The 17,819-nt window shown below is 28.0% G+C and overlaps 1 protein-coding gene and 1 long non-coding RNA gene across 2 annotated transcripts in view; both read left to right on the forward strand.

Moving 5' to 3' along the window:
* The window catches only part of LOC100210060 (transmembrane prolyl 4-hydroxylase), a 74,731-nt gene extending 70,912 nt beyond the window's left edge, over positions 1 to 3,819 (forward strand). The window contains exon 11 of the mRNA XM_065814876.1: positions 3,480 to 3,819. Coding sequence (XP_065670948.1) covers positions 3,480 to 3,514 — 35 coding nt within the window. The 3' untranslated portion in view covers positions 3,515 to 3,819. The remainder of the gene's footprint in view (positions 1 to 3,479) is intronic.
* Positions 3,820 to 6,427: 2,608 nt separating this feature from the next.
* Positions 6,428 to 7,573, forward strand: LOC136089181 (uncharacterized). The gene is made up of 3 exons (XR_010642838.1): positions 6,428 to 6,709; positions 7,021 to 7,116; positions 7,253 to 7,573. It is a non-coding gene; the product is annotated as an uncharacterized LOC136089181 (long non-coding RNA).
* Positions 7,574 to 17,819: the final 10,246 nt, after the last annotated feature.

A 17,819-nucleotide genomic window follows, 5' to 3' on the forward strand; every position in this document is an offset into this window, starting at 1 on the left:
AACCAGCAAAAAAATTAAAAATAAAACATTTTAAAGGTGTATTTGTAAGAAATGAATCACCTAATTCTTATGGATCCAAAGGATCTAAAAATACACAAAAAAAAGAATGTGGAATATTAAATACAGGAGATTCAAGTACGCAGGGAATTCACTGGATTTGCTGGTACAAAGACGAAGATAAAAAACTAAGTATTGACTCTTATGGACTACCAGCAACAGTTGAAGTTGTTAATTATTTAAAAAGTCCTGTTTATTATAATAGTGATAGAGTTCAACTTGGGAATACCTCATTCTGTGGACACTTGTGTTTATATGTTTTAAAAAAATTAGATGAAAGATGTGATTTTCAGAATATTATGAATAATATATGGTAATTATTTTTATAATCTATATAAAAATGCCTGTTGATAAATTCGGACGTACAACAATTAATTCAACTACAAGTCGAGTAATTTCAAATGGATTAACAACATTTCAAGCTAATAGTTTGTTTATAAGAAGAGATGGACAAAATAATGCAACTAGTGATATTGATATGAATACATATAAATTATTAAATATAGCAGAACCTACAAATCCAAATGATGCTGCAACAAAGTATTATGTTGACACAATAATACCTAATCCTAGCAGTTTAGTACCAAATTCAAGTTTAACATGCATGGGAGTAAATTCACAGACTCTTGAACCAAATACAGGTACTGATGGAACAGCAATTTTTATTCAAAATAGTGGTCCTGGTATTCTCAGAAAACTATGGTTAGCATTTAAAGGAACAAATCCTAATGGAAGTGTACCAAGTAACGTATTTATTAGAATATATGCAGATAATACACTATTCATAGGAAATATTGGAATAAATACTATAGTTTTAGCTTGTGATTTATTATTTGCTCCACTTGGTGGACCATTTTATACAAACTCTTTACAAAGTTGTAATATGCATTCTAATATTGAATTAGGATCATACTTTACACTTGATTTACCATTTAAAACCAATCTAGCAATTGAATTGCTCAATAAAACTGGTAATCCACTTACATATTGGTTGCAACCTTTTGTTACAATAAGTTCAACACAACAAGCAAAGATTAATTCATTAATACCTCCATTTATTTCAGATCTTAAACTATACTCACCAACATTTAGATATTTGAACACAACTTATGGTTGTGAATATATATTATTGAACACTGCAGGTAATAGAAATAAAGTGTTTATTTAAAATATATTAGAATGCATATTATCGGCAGATCTGGAGATTGGCAAGAATCAAGAGTACGCATGTATGATGCAATCAATCCTCTTGTAAACAATAACTCAGTTATTCATCCTTGGACACTATATAACTATAGTAATTATACAATATTTCCTGGATATGACAATAATAGCAGATGTATAAACTGTTCATCTGGTTTAGAAGATTTTTATCTTTCTTCGTGGAACAGCTCTCATATTACCCCATTTAATAATAGATCATCTAAACTATTGTATCAATTAAAACCAATAAATGATTCTACAACTACTATCTCTTTTTACAGAAATTTTGGTAAAAATGATTCCATTCCCAGCGTTACTAACGTTAGAAGATTAGTAGTGACATTAAACTCTGGTGATGCACAAGTTGGACAATCTGGAAATTTTGCTGCTTTAATAGGTGTAGCTTACTATTATGCGTAGCTATATTACATTTACGCTTAGATTTCACTTGTGAAATCCATGAGTTATAGCTAGATTATATTTATGCGTAGATTGCAGTTGTAATAAATGACTTTAAAAAAATCTTACTATATAAAAATAGAAAATACGTAACTTTTTAATTACACACAATTTTTATGATCTATGATCTATTTATGATCTATGATCTATTTATTATCTATGATCTATTTATGATCTAGTTATAATGTAAAGTTAGCAAATAAAAATTATAAAATTAATTTTATAACTTTGAAATTGTTTTCTTTATATTTTTTTTCTTTATATTATTAGCTCAAAAATTATGGATGGTATAATGTTTGAAATAGATGAAAAGATTATGGTTAGGGATATGGTTGAAATGAGTTAAAAGATTATGGATGGGTTTATGGTTGAAATGAGTTAAGAAATTATGGTTAGGTTTATGGTTGAAATATGATATGGAGATCATATGAGATTATGGTAGGGTTTATGGTTGAAATATGATATGAGATTATGGTTGGGTTTATGGTTGAAATGGATGACGAGATGATGGTTGGATTAATGGTTGAAATGGATGGCGAGATGATGGTTAGCTTAATGGTTGAAATGGATGACGAGATGATGGTTGGCTTAATGGTTGAAATGGATGACGAGATGATGGTTGGCTTAATAGTTGAAATGGATGACAAGATGATGGTTGGCTTAATGGTGGGAATGGATGACAAGATGATGGTTAAAAAAGGACTTCGTGCAGAACTCTCATTTTATACTACTATCATCTAGTAATAAAGAGATTATCAAAACGTTGTAGCATGATAAAAATTTAATTCTTTAATTGGTAAACGATTGTAATAACAGCTGATATTTTGCTTTATTAAATAAAAAACTTTGATAAATTTTATGTTTATTATTTTATCATAAAATATTATTTTATATTAAATAATTCTAAAGAAGAAAAATAAACATCTGTTACCTCTGGAAAAATAAAAAATGTATTCCGTATATCTAAATTTTATCAATAGTTTCAATATGTAGTGATTTTTTGATATAATCATTAAAATTAGATGTTTGTTTTTTTTTCGGATTTTTGGGTACCTCACGTGGATACCTCTTAGATAATATTAATATAATAGAAATGTGTTTTTTTGTTTTTGCTTTTTTAAGTAAAAATTTCCTTTTCCAAGTAGATTTTAAAACTCTGAAATATACTAAAATAACATGGATTTCCTTAATTGATAATAACACAAATGTATCGATTGCTTCGATAATTCAAAAATCTGCTTGTTTTGATTTAAATTCCATTTTTTAACAAATGCGCAGGTGCATTTCTCTCAAAATTAGCGAATCAAATTGTACATATCTCTGGCTGTTCTGAGTCTGTATAGGATTTCAAAATATGCAACTCGTGGCTCACTTCTGTCCATCCCCCCCCCCCTCCTCCATCCCTACAGCTGATGTGTTGTATGTGGGAAATATTTGTTCTGTTGTTAGTTCCAATTACTGCATCTAAAATCTTAAAAGTATATGTTTCAATGTTTATCTTTGAAGCAAAAAATCTTTTAAAGGAATAAAAAAAATTTTTCCTTCTCTAGAAGGTTTCCGTTTAAACGAGCTAGAGCTAAACATTTTTTTAGGTGTAAATGCAATAAAAATTTGACCTGTCTGATAGAGTGAATGCAATTTAAAATTTCATTTTTTTAACACCTGATAGAGAGAATACTACTTTGTATTCTCTCTATCAGGTGTTTGTACTTTGAGAATTTACTTTGAATAGTAAGTTGTTTTACTTTTTTTTATTTTAGCCAATATTGAAGAAAGAGAAAAAACTAGTAGTTAAAGAAAGTTCAATAACATTTTATTGTTTTAGATGAATAAATTTATACATACACTGATATATATACACACACACACCAACACACACACACACACACGAACATATAAATAAATGTACATAGACTTACGCGTGCGTACTTATATTTTATAAGAAATTGAATTTTATAAGCGTTTATATTATAGTAATTCAAAAATTATTTTTAATATTTTTAAAAGAGTATTATAATTTGTATTACTGTGTTTTTAAGTTGTAATTTTTTTTTTCATATTCATAGTTCATACAATGTAAATAAATGACTTTATTTTTTATTTGTTTGTTTTTTTGTTTTGTTTTCCTTTAGCTTCAAAAATAAATTGTAATTTTAAAGATAAACGTTGCTTAGTTCTAAATATATAGAACTTCCTATTTTTCATTCGAAATAGATTGAATCTTCTTGAACATTCGCATTTAAAATACATTAAATCTCCTAGAACACTATCATTTAAATTACTTTAATCTCCTTGAATATTTAAATACATTACATTGCACTTAAAATACATAAAAAACCTCCATAAAAACTAAGTAGTTTACGATCTTTTATTGTTGTAATTCATGATGAAATCTTTTATAAAATCAATTATAACTAAACCAACTGATTCGGCATCGCTTACTTTTTGTTTGTTCAGATATCAAAGAATAAAATTCTTTTGTTAAATATTCATTAATCAGGACAGATTTAATCGTGCATATGTGAAACATCATGTTTGCTGATGATACAAATCTTTTTTTTACTAAAAATAATATTAAGAAACACTTATAGAGGTTGTACGACAAAAATAAGTTAATTTTTGAAAAGTTTTGAATTTTCATACGATTTTTTGAATGCCAATCTTGTTTGTCCAAAGAAAAATGTCGTTTGAGGGAGTTGGTCACAGAGATTGGTGTCTTGTCTCAGAGGTTGAGGTCTTGTCACAGAGCACCGCGGAATTGCATTTAACCAAGAAGTTCACGCCTCCTTACCGTAACGCGAAAATATGTCCAGAGCTTGTTATAATCCTGGATATCCTGCTTCTAAATCAAGCACTCTAACCACTGAGCCACGGCCGCACTAATTGCAATTAATATAATTTTATCTACAAATGCATGTTTCTGTTTTTTGTTTTATGAATTTGAATTGCAGTTGAATCGGATAGTTTAAGGGAATTTTTTTGGCCGTTGGAATCGGTTGATGGTTCTCAGAGGTGATTCTTGGAATAAAATACTCCTCAAAAATAAAAATCACCCGAATCAAATGTGTCAAATACCCGACTAACTGACTGAATTCCCCAAAAAACAGACTTGAAAAATGCCTTCATTAAGGAGTATGACACCCCCACTAGGGTGAGTTACTTTTGAAAAATTTTTAAACTTAGATTCGATTGGGCAATTTTCTTATGTTTTGACCATATGATACTAAGAACCAATTCTCGTTTTTATTTGCATTTAATGTTTAGTCAGGTAATTTTCTGCCTGAAAATTTAAGTTTTATCATAAATATATAGTTTATGTGAAGTTATGAAAAATGCTTTACTACTACTCAACAAAAAAAAGTCTAAAAAGATTCCTTAGCCTTAGTTAACCTAGTTATATCAATAATATATTAAAGTTACATCATAAGTTACAATTTTATGGTATATTAAGTCTATACGCGTAATAAGACATTAAAACATTGATTACAGAGTTTTCCACATATCTTTCTAAAATAAATTGTTTACTCATAATAAAAAGTTAAAATACTGATAACAAAATTTTCAGCAGAGCTTTCTTTGATTGGCACACAGGCATCAGCTCTCTATAAGCCATTGTAGCCCTTATGAACCCGTCTCTTCTCTCGGCACCACACACCGTCATTGAAGCCCTGGTGACCTCTTTCACAATGCGTTCAATAGCTTGACCGTGAATAAGGAAGTTTGGTACAATCATTGGATTATTAATAAACTGTATAATATCATCTTTCACCAAACATCAAGTAAGAACCGATTCACTGATTTCCTTTGTTTCCCAAATATAGAATCTTGCAAGATTCAATCATTCAAGATGATTGAATCTTGCAAGATTCAATCATCTTGAATGATTGAGAGGGCCAATTTGAATCTCATTTAAGTCATAAGGAAAAACGCCTAATGCTATTGCATTATATATTCTGTATAAATACTTCTGATCTCTAGACAATGAACCTACACACGGCTGTTTCACTCAATTTAAATTTCCGCATAAAAAGTATAAAAATTCACAAACTTTAAATTAATAGTAACTTTTTTATATAAATGCTTTCATCTTGCAATTAAAAAAATATAAAAGATCTATCTTTCCTTGTTAAATAAATATTTACATTAATTGGTATAAAAATAAATATTGCCAAAATATTTTTAATAATTTAGAACCACTTTTATAATTTTCGCATATTTTCCGGAAAACATGAGTTGGCCCAACTAAGATTTCATAACATAGCTTTGTGCTTGATATTTAAAATTTGGAACACTTAACCCTAAATGTCCATTCTATCAGATTCCTGCGTTATCCTAGAGAATTTTTTACAAAAAGACTGTTTTTAAAGCATTTATATTTTTTAATTGATCGTTTTTAAATGCAAAACGTAACTTTTTTGATGGATGACGTAAGTTAATGAAGTTTCAACCTTTTATGCAAATGAAAATAAAAAAAATTTTTTACGTGCCTTCAGCTATGTTATGAAATATGTATTCAAAAATGTCATGTTTTACAACTAATCTTGTTAGTTTTAGGCGTACATTTGTGTTGACGTTTTTTTGCGATGATGTAACCTTTATGCGTTACGTCCCAAACTATTTATTAACGAATATTCTCCAAACAACTGTTTCGGCGAGTCAATTTTTGAAGCATAAAAGTAAACAAAGTTACGCGGAATTTTTCTCTTTAGATTATCAAATTAATATCAGATAAGTTGTTAAATCCACTTTTATCTAGTGCATATATTTGTTAATTAATATTATTTTATTTGTTTTTATTATATTTATTAATAAGTCAATATTATTTTGATAACAATGTATTCAACTGAGAGGGAAATTCTAAAACAACATATTGGATGGAAAAATGGTTGGGAAGATAGGTGTAACTTTCCTTTTGTTAAGCGATTAATTAGGACAGATAAGATCAGTAACAATGTCAATTTCATTTTAATGACAGTCTTTAAAATAAGAGGTGACTTATTTAGTTTTATGAGTTTTCTTTTGCCAATTGATTTTGATATGCCTAGTAATGACGAGTTTGATAAAATGTGCCTAAAGTTAACACGCCAAAAAAAGAAATATAAAAAAAATTTTAAAACTATAAAAAACGAAGAATTTTTTAAATTGCAACTGTCGCAAGCTCCACCCAAAAAAAAAATCAGCAGATGCAGATGACTTTTTCAATTTAAATAACAGTCAGGAGCTACTGAATCAAATTGATCAATTAACTTCTGAAAATAAAACAAATATGGAGCAAATAGAAAAATTTTAAATGCAAGGTAGGTAGGTGCCCATTCTGTTCCTATCTTCAGAAGTTATTTATACCTATGCAATACCTTCGCTCAGGTTAAAGAATGGAATACTAGTCTTGCATCAAATGTATGTAAAAATCTAGCTTTTATATATTAACTTGTGATCAGAGCAACTGGTATGTTGGTTGGGTATGATCTTGTATGTTTGTGTATTTAATTTAAAAAATGTATTGTCCTTCATTATATGTAACATTTTTTTATAGATATATTACATATCCATTCGATGTTTATCACCAGAAGTTAGTTCTACCTTTGCAGTACCTCTGCTCTACATACCTTCTCGCTGGTTAAAGAATGGAATATAAATCTCATATCAAGTTGGTGTAAAAATTTAGTTCAATAAATTAAGAATTTGTAAACGTTATCAAAATTTTGAGTGGAGCAATTGTTTTTCTGGTTTAGCATGAGTATGAATCTGATATCAATTGGATATACAAAGATAGTTTACTACTTAAAGAACCTATCAGTAAACCAACTGATTATAAAACAGTTTTTAATGGGAATAAAAACAAATTTTCAAAAGATTTCAATTAGCTATTTGTATATTCAAACACTTTATTTACTGAGAGAAGAGACTATAGATTCAAGTGCTATAAAATAATTCTACAACCAAAAGCGAGGTTAATTCAAAAACTTAAACTCAAATTTAGTCATGAATTATTTTATTAGACTTGGTGAGTGTTTATTTATTAACAACTTAACACCATATTATTAGAACTGTATGCACAGAAAAAAATAAATGCTTAAGCTTTAAATGTTTTGACTAAATATTCCAAAATCGAAATCTGGCTTTATTTTGCAATGCAATGAATTTATTGGCTTAGGAAAATAAGTTTCTAAAACAAGAACTCCTAGGTATAAAAATGTACTCTTTTAACAGCTAATCCCCCTTTTAACTACGTTTTTCATAATTTTGCTAAAAGTGCGGTTTGCTTTCAGACCTCAATAAAGTCTGTTTTAGCTATCCTTAAACAATTAAGTAAGGTTTTTTTGTTTTTATAATGGTCAAACAATGGGTATATTTGAGAATAACTATCAGAAATAAACTTTTCTGATTTTTTTTTGATAAAAAGTAACATCAAATTACTTGAATTCAGCCAACTTCATCATTTGTCGCGTTTTTTTTAAACTTAAAGAAGTTTATTTACTAATGCATTAAATGTCGTAAGATGAAACATTTTATTGGTGTTTTAATTCTTTTTACAAAACAAAATTATCTTTAATATTTTAAAAGTTATAGAAGTTTTAGTAACACCCCTTAAGTCAATATTTTCAAAAAATAACAAGAAGCCGTTAAGCTCGGTTTGAAACAGCCGTGTACAACTTCCTTTTCAAGAATTAGGTCTACAACAAAATCAAGGTGAGGAATGAATGTCAAAATAGGAAGATTTGTTGCTATGTTAATAAATTTTCCGATGTTTCCTGAAAATCTATTTTCAGATAACGCTTTTCCATCAAAAGCTAACATTAAATTCCTAAGTGGCAATTCGTTGGTATGTAGCGCACAAATAATCCAGATAAGTTTGTATCCTAGTTTCTTCTCTAAAAATTGAATTACTCCACCCTTCCAACCTATAATAATTTTTTATTTTCAGTAAAAAAAATAAGTACATAAAATTTTAAATTACCATTCAAAGAAATAGAAATAAAACCTGTGCTTAGGTTGGTTGAATCTCCTCCAATTACAACTAATTGATTTTCAACGACATGTGCTATTATCCAATCATACAGTTGTTCAGCAATATGTTCAGCAGGTGTTTGAGCTTCTCTCTCCTCTGAATTATTTACAAAGTGAAATAAATATTTTCCACCAGGTTCAGAACAGACACTATAATGATCTTCTTTTTGATCTCCCTAGGGTAAGATTTACCATCATTGCTATATACAACTGTTTTTGTAAGGTCTTTTCTACCATCGAACATTATAAATGGTATCCCCTCTTCCTTTAATTCCTTGTTATGTTTCTCTTTACAGCCTTTTACTACTCTTTGCTTTGATCTCAATTTTTTTATGTCTAGAGCTAGGCTTTTATCAGGTATATTATCTTTCAAAAAAACTGCATCAATTGGCACTGCATGTTGCAGTGCCTATTGATGCAGTTGCACTTACTTGTACCAAATCTTAAGCCTACAAAGCAATATGATTTACATTTAAGCTATTTAGCTCAAAACCTTTTTGTATTTCTGGTAAATAAACATGCTGAGAATGCAATATTATTCCTGTTTGGTATTTCAGCTACTTATATATTAATTTTCAAGTATATTCCCAAAATATATTACAAAACTATAATTGTGAACAAAAATAAAGTTAGTAAACTCAAGCTTCAGAAAAACACATAATTATCAATCTTATTTACGGATTATTAGGGGCTTAGCGATAAGAAAAATTTTGTTTTCTTCTTGCCCTTGCCATTTGTATATTTTACAAAAGAAAAGAAATTATTTATAACGACAAATTTAGAAAAAAAAATTATAAAAATCAAAAATCAGCCATTGAACTAAAGAATATCTTATGCAATAAAAAATACAATAATCAATGACCAACTTTGAAAAAAAATTGACTAAAAATTGACCAAAAAAAACTTTGAAAAAAAAAGTTAATTTGATGATATCATTTGAAAAATACAAATAATCTTAATAAGTCTTATAGACTGAATTCACTTATAAAAACTCAATTTTCTTTGCTATACTTCAATAAATTTTAAAGATGAAGTCCGGCGTCATTAGTTTATTTATTCACAAAAAAAGTGTTAAATTAACTTTCACTCCAAACTTTTGAATGAGGAACAGAACTCGGTTGTCAGACAAACTTACAACTTAATTAAAGAAAATAATTTTTGAACAGTAAGAGATTATTGAATGACATTAAAGACTTGTTTATGAACTTATATTTAGCCTAAAATTTAAAAAAAAAAACATGTATATTTTGTATATAACACTTTCTCTTTAAAACGACAAATAAAATTGGATCTCCTTAATTACTGACATATATGTAAGTATGTTTGCATAAGTGTGTGTGTTTATGTGTAGGGGAAAAAAACGGGGCAAGTTAGCGAATGGGGCAAGATAACTTTTCATATAACAACTCAACAAAAAAACCTAAAATGGGTGAACACGAAATTATATTTACATCTTCTATTTTAAAACTCAAATCAGTTTTTTTTAATATTATTAACGCAATTTTATACGCAAAAGTTTACTTTTTGCGCTTAAAAAAAATACCTCGGTTTCGGTTATTCATAATAAATGGTGTAACTTTTTTTAAATCATTTTTTTGCAACACGTGTTTATTTTGTATTACTTTAGTTAGAGTAGTTGATAGTTTTAAAAATTTTATAAAGTTGGAGGTATAAATCGCATAATAAGTCATCTTGTCCCGGTCACATGACAAGTTTGTTCCAAAGCATTATTTTAATTGAATAATATTTTATTTTTCTAATCTTTCTTGTGCGGGTTGAACACCAACGCAATAAAAAGAAGGTTATTAGGGTGCCCACACCCTATAGTAGAAGATTAACCGGCTTTCCTTAACATCTTTTTTCAAATAGATTATAAATGATAAAACGCAATAAAAGATTATATCTGATAAACACTTCTTTTATCATATAGATTATATGAGATAGCTTAAATGAAAAGTAATTTTTTGAATACTGTTTTAGCAGTCAATGTCATAGCGGATACCAAAAATGTTATATTGCGTCATATTACCATAACGAAATATTTGATTGAAAAGACAAATACAAAGAAAAAAAACTTTAGCAGGTTTGCATGCATGGGTAGCATCCAGTAGCTTAGCAAGAAATTATGCCCCGCCTCCCCCCTCCCTCCCCGTCAAAGTTTCATTATGGCCACTAACCTATTTCTGCTCAATAATTTTTTTTTGTTGAAATAAAAAAACAATGATTATTTAGCAGCCCTATTAGCACTATTGGTCTCATGCGGCAGGAAGCCCGTCTCTATTATACTGGTATATCCGCATGTTGACTATATTTTCTCCTAATTATGATAGAATCACCTTTATGATATACGTGAAATGAAATCCTTTCACAATGCCTAACCACAAACACTGTCCACATACATCAGAGTATTAACTGAATTACGCAATTATTACACACAAACAGGCAATGAATTTAAATACGCTACTCAAAATTTATGTTAAATCAATATGAAATGGCTGTTCTTTGAGTAAGTAAATAATATAACTTACATTTTACTTGCTTACAAAGTGAAGTAAGAAATTTCACGACGACACAATTTCAGACAAGATTTATTTTTATATGTAATTGTAAATAACAATTTTTTTTCCAATTACTTTCATGTAAGCTGTTTTTTTTTTTGTTTTTTTTTCTTTTATTTCTTCATAATAACTATTACAATAAAATAAATTAAAGAAGAATGCATATAAATAAAAAATCACAAGTTTTGTTACATATAAAATTAGAATGCAGAGACTTGCAGATGATCCTGTCATCAAGAACCGCTTACAATCGTTACGTGTTTAAAACAATTTTATAATGTGTATAAAATAAATAAGGCAGTCAAATAAAGTTAATAAAACGAAAGTTAGAAGTAAAAATTAAAGTTTTGTATAAATACCTAAAATACAAGACATGATAGGTATAAAATTTATAAATTAAATTAACATGATACTCAAAATAAAATTAACAAAACAAATTTAAGTATAACAGTATATAGTCAAATAATAATACTTTGTTTTGTATTTTTATTATTGACATTTTTATTTAAAGGGGCTTGGTGATAAGACAGAACTTGTCTTCTTCTTGCCCCAGCCTTGTATTTATATATTTGTATTGCATAAACTTGTAAACTTTTCTTATCCGCGAAATACATAATAATAATAATAATAATAATAATAATAATAATAAATAAATATTTTTTTATATAAGAATTCGTAAAAACATTATAAATAAATCAAAATAATTAAATTTAAAAATATCTAAGTATGTTTTCAATAGAAAGAATGATATTTTTTAATTTCCTTTTAAATGCGGAAAAGTTCCAGTCTTGAGAAAAATCAATATGTTTATTTAACATGCCTTCTGCTTTATATAATATACCTATACTTTTCGAAATTTTGCAGGTAATGTTTTCGATATGTTTTTTCCATGCGAGATTTTCATCAATTGAAACTCCTAAAAAGTTTGTACATGTTGCTCTCTTAATTAGAACGTCATCAATAAGAAGAGGAGGAAGCTCGATTGGAAGTAGACGTTTTTTAGAGTGAGAATGAAAAAGAGACCATTTTGTTTTTTCAATATTCAGAGAATGTTTGTTTGATTTAAACCTTTGAAAAACTTTCATTAGTTCATTGTCCATACAAAAAAATAGTGTCGCTAGGTCGCTATGAGATAAAAAAAACATTTGCTAATTAGTTACTTTTACACGTAAAACTAACTTGGTTTTATGATGTAGCTTTATTTTACTTTGTTTAATAAGTGTTTTAACATAATTATAACCAAAATTACTTTTCAAAGTAAATTACTTTACACGACTTACAATTAAAAATAAGTTATAGGTATAGTGCCTTTAAAAAGGCAGTGTCCTTAAAAAGACAGTGCCCTTAAAAAGACAACAAAGTTATATTACTGATAACTATTGTTAACCGAAAGTTTGAATATTTCAAAATATGAACAAGTCATATAACTTATGTTATATATCAACTTAAGTTATGTTATAGTGCAGAAATTCGAAAATTTTTCTAATTTTTAGATAGTGTTTTAAAAAATTTGAGAACCACAATTCACTAAAATTTAATATAAAAACGAAAAATATTTAATTTAAGTCCGTAAACAAAAGTCTAGAAAGAAGCTGTGAGTAGGGTCTTTATAAGAAAAGTAATTGTTTTTCACTTGTTTGATACAAACATATAGTTTTGATTGCTTAAAATGCAATTTGAAAATGTTAATATTTTTGTCTTTTTAAGGCACCGTTTCTTTTTTAACTTTTTTCCCTTTTTGTTTTTCCTTCTAAAAGAAAAAAACTTCAAAATAACAAACAAAACACACTTTTTAATGTTAACTGCAATTTTTTAATCAACAATAACAAAGATTTTAATCAACAATAACAAAGATCACTTTTTTCTTTTTTTTTGTCTTTTTTCTCCTGCGCTTTTTTCTCCTTTGAGTTGAATCGATGTATACAAAAACGTTTTAAGTCATAAAAACTATTTTTAAGTCAGACAACTTTAACTATGTATAACACATATATATATATCGCAAATTTTGATATATATTTTAACAAATCTACTATTTAAAGATGTCAAAAAGCATCCAGATTTTTTTTTTTGAATTCATTAAAGTAATAATTTTGGATTTAATAAGTTTTTTCTCGTTCCCCGAAAAAATAGTTTTTATGAACGTTTTTGTATACATCGATTCAGTTGTTAACCGACTCTACAAGTTTTAGCACATCTTGACCTTTCATGGTGCCATGGACTTACTTTTTGTCGACTTAATTTTTTGAATTTTCAATAGACCTGGTATTTCATTAAGATTAATTCTTTTTTTCGTCGTCATCATGGTCAGTGACAAACTTTTACAATTTGAAGCTTTCTCTTTCCAATAAAATTTGGATATTTTTTCGTTTCAAAGATACAGGAGAACTTTTGTCCTTTAGAACTGATGAAATATCAGTAACATTAGGTGAAGCAGCTGATAAACACACTGTTGTATATTGTTGAGGTGCTTTTTTAGAGAATTGTTTTTTCGAACTTCCTCTACTAGCATTGCATTATGTTGGAATTTATCTATTTGCATTAATGCAACATTTCATAACTAATGATATAAATGAACATAATTAATGCGGCCTTTCATTACTAATACTGACCTTTACTCAAGCTTTTCGTATCGTTTCTGGTGTGGCCCACTTCTCCAACATGCTTGAAAGAGATAACATAAAAGCCTCGCTAATAATTGTTCTCCCTACTATTTGATGTTGACTAAACAAATTTTCTTTTGCATTTGCATAATGTTCATGAAGCGCCTTGTTGATTTGATTGAGAAGTTGCGTTACCCCAGTAGTGTCTAGAGGTAATATATATAAATGTATTTGCTACTCTCTAATAAATCAAAGTAAGGTTTAATTGAAGCGAAAACTGTGACCATTGCTCAGTACAACAACAAGGCAAAGTATTCCTTTTTTAATTAAATGTCTATCAAACAATTTATAAAATGCAAGTAAGGACTTGTGATCTTGTGATCCATTCTGTTGTCAAAATCGACAAGTTTTGAATACTTCAAACAGCACCTAGTGGTGCCATCTGGCTAGTCACTCCTTGAATACCAAATATTACATGGCAGATGCATTTTTCACCTAAATAATAATTTTACCAGTGAAAATGTGTCTGAAATTTTAAATATAAATTGTATGAGTTGTCCTAAAATATATTTATTTTCAAATTTATAATTTTTTGACTATATCTTTATATAAAGAAAATAAAGTTTATAAAATAAGTTTCAATATCTAGTATTATATTGCATAATATAATGATAGATAATATAGAAACTTACAATTTCTATATTTAATAATACAACAGAAGATCTTTTCTTCAAACAAAATCAGCAGAAATTTTTTTCAATAAAATCAACAGAAAACCTTTTCTTCAAAAGAGCTTTCCTTCCATTTGCAGTCAAAGCAATAAACTTTCTTCCTCCTTTCATCTTTTTTTTGGCATGATCTCGAATTTTTAACACATCCATAATAAGATTTGTTAGCTTCTTTTCTGTTCATACCTTGCTAAGATCGATTTTTACAGCGCACATCCTCAACAATAGTATTTTCTTCTTCAGTGGTTAGTATCATTACATGGTTTTTTTTATTTCCTGTAAGAACTAGGTTATCTAATCGTTTATCAATCACAATTTTGCTTTTTATTAATGGAAACTGACCTGCTGATAAGGCAGAATATCCTCGTTTTCCACTAATTTTGCACCACTTCACAGGTTTTTTTATCTGTTTGTTTCTTTCATCTTTGTTAAATTGCTTTACAGCTGCTTCAGATTTATTCCTTGGCTTTTTAAATACAGAATTTTCATTCGCTGCTACTCTTACGCTAAATTTTGGTTTCATCTTTGTTTATATCAATAATAACGAACATTTTAAACTATTACAACAATTACTGTACAATTAAAAGTAATTTAAAAACACGAAACAATTTACTTATTTTAAGTCTTTTTTTAATGTTGCAAAACAAGAAGTAGCTCTTAAAAGAAATTGAACTGTTATAAGAAGATGCGGTAGTGGAGTATTGGTTAAGCGCTCGCTTCATAAGCGAGAGGTTCCGTCAAAGTTCGTGTTTTGGAGTTATTTTTTTTTGGTTGTAATTTCAATCGTTAAAACCTCTTTATCGCCATCGGAAATACTCATGTCAGGCCTGATAATAAATCGCAAGCTTGTGGTTAAGTAAATAAGAACACCACCGCCTCGTTTATTTGTTTTACACGCCAGTGGGATCATATTAAAGCCTGAAAGGTAGAGATTTGCGTTTGACGTAGCGTCATCAGAACTGCACCACGTTTCTGTGGTGCAGTTCTGATGACGCTACGTCAAACGCAAATCTCCACCTACGATCCCGCTCCAGAAATTCTTTTATTTTATTGTTATAAAAATAAAAAGGGTTGCTTTGTTGAGCACCTGTATTAAAAAAATTGTTTAGATCTTGATCAAATTTTTCGTCAGTTTCAAAATTATTTGTATGAGAAAAATTAAAAAATTTTGATTCAAAATTGTTTGAATCCATTTTAAAAGTATTATTAGCATAAAAATATAAAAAAAAAAAAATTCTGTTTAAATTTAAAAATCTCGTGAAACTAGTTTATTATAAATGACTTTGGCAAACTTACCCTTTGATCGTAGTTCTTTTGCTTCTATAAAAAGTCTCTTTCTTGTTTCATTCGTTTGCTCGCTAAAATCTTCGTTTATGTATAGGTGTTGATTCCATAATTTTCTCTTCACGTAGTTTTCCAGTATCATGCTTTTGTCTTTGTAGTTCAAAAACTTAACGTTATAGAGTTATAGAGTTATAGAGTTGAGAGAGGGTTATAACCACAATTAAGTTGTCTCCTCGTCTGTAGTGGCTTCCTCGGCCTTGGGGAGGTGATTTAACAAAAAATTTGATTACTGTTTTCAACCGCCAGGAAGAAATTATATGGCTTTCAACTAAATTAAAAAAAAATAACTTTTGAAAAAATAGGCTTCCCAAAATAACTAAAGCCAATTTAAATTTGTTTTCTTTTTAAGGTGACTTTGTTTCGAATACTTGATTTTAAATACTTGATACGTAAAAAAAAACAGGTTTGTTTAAATGTTAAGAAATTCTAAACAAATAAAAGTTATAAGCAGCGATTTAGCAAAAGTTAGGAGCACTGAGATTGTTTAAAAGATTTTAATAATCAGGTTTCAAGCATAAATAATATTAAACATTTGGGTAATCAAGTATTTTGATTTCCATTGTATAAGTCTTTGAACGCTTTGACTAAAAATTCTGTAATTCTACTGCCTGTTCCCTAGTTGTTCATGATTGTTTTGGATATCCTCCTCATACTTTCTGACTCAATTAAAAAGAAAAATTTTTCCAAGTGTTGATAGATAGATTCACATTCCCTCCATGCATGAATAAAAAGCAAATGACCATTGACTTAGCAATTTTACATTACAGCCACTCTATATCATTATCCACCATTCTTGAAGAATCTTATCAGCTTTAAAAACTTATGGAATCAACTTTTGTTTCAGCATCTTCTTTCACGTAAATGAACCGTATCATCATGAGGTTTGCTGCAAAGAACACAATCAGTTGCTCCTAATTCTCGTTTGAATTAACAAAAAAAATTTTGAATGTTTTTATAATCGTTAATTGACTCGTGAACCTCATCTCCAGATGGTGCTTACTAGTTTCAAATTAAATACATGTAAAGCTTGTAAGCAGCTATGTAACTAATACCTAAAATCCATAGGAATCATACATTATTTACAAGACCACAGTTTTTTGTTAAACCGCTGTTAGTTTGAAAGAAATGCATCAATGTTTGTTCACAAGATCCAGTCAATTTTTGAACTGCGCGATGACTATGCTTACAACTTTTTGGTAATCTGTTTCCGGTATGAAAAATAGACGAATATTGGTTTTCAAGCATTATAAAATTATTGGTTTTATTTAATTGTTGAAAAAGGTTACCTGCATTTTTCTCATTACCTTTCATTTTATTTTATATTTTTATTGTTTTCAGGTATGCCATATATAAATACATTTTTTATTGTAAAAACATATATATATATAAAGTTACATTTATACAAATATACATAAAGTTACATATATATAAAGTTACAAGTTAAAAAAAACATTGATCTAAATTTGAATATAAATTTTTGTAAAATAACTATTATACATATTTATATTTCCAAGTTGCAAAATATATGTTTAATTTCTAAAAAAAGAATACCATAAGAGATTCAGCATTTTTGGGTGTAAAGTACCAAAATAAATCTTTTCGCAGATTCCCTAAACAGAGCTATTATTCCGGATTTGCCGGAATTGTTAATAAATTGTGGCCGGAACAAGAATTAAATTTATGTAATTTTTTACCTTTCAAGATTAAAAGTGACAGTCTGCATCTCAGCATCATGGCTATATAATATATAGTTATAACCTATTATATATATATATATATATATATATATATATATATATATATATATATATATATATATATATATATATATATATATATATATATATATATATATATATATA

Source organism: Hydra vulgaris, chromosome 13, assembly GCF_038396675.1.
Source record: "Hydra vulgaris chromosome 13, alternate assembly HydraT2T_AEP".
Classification (NCBI taxonomy): domain Eukaryota; kingdom Metazoa; phylum Cnidaria; class Hydrozoa; order Anthoathecata; family Hydridae; genus Hydra; species Hydra vulgaris.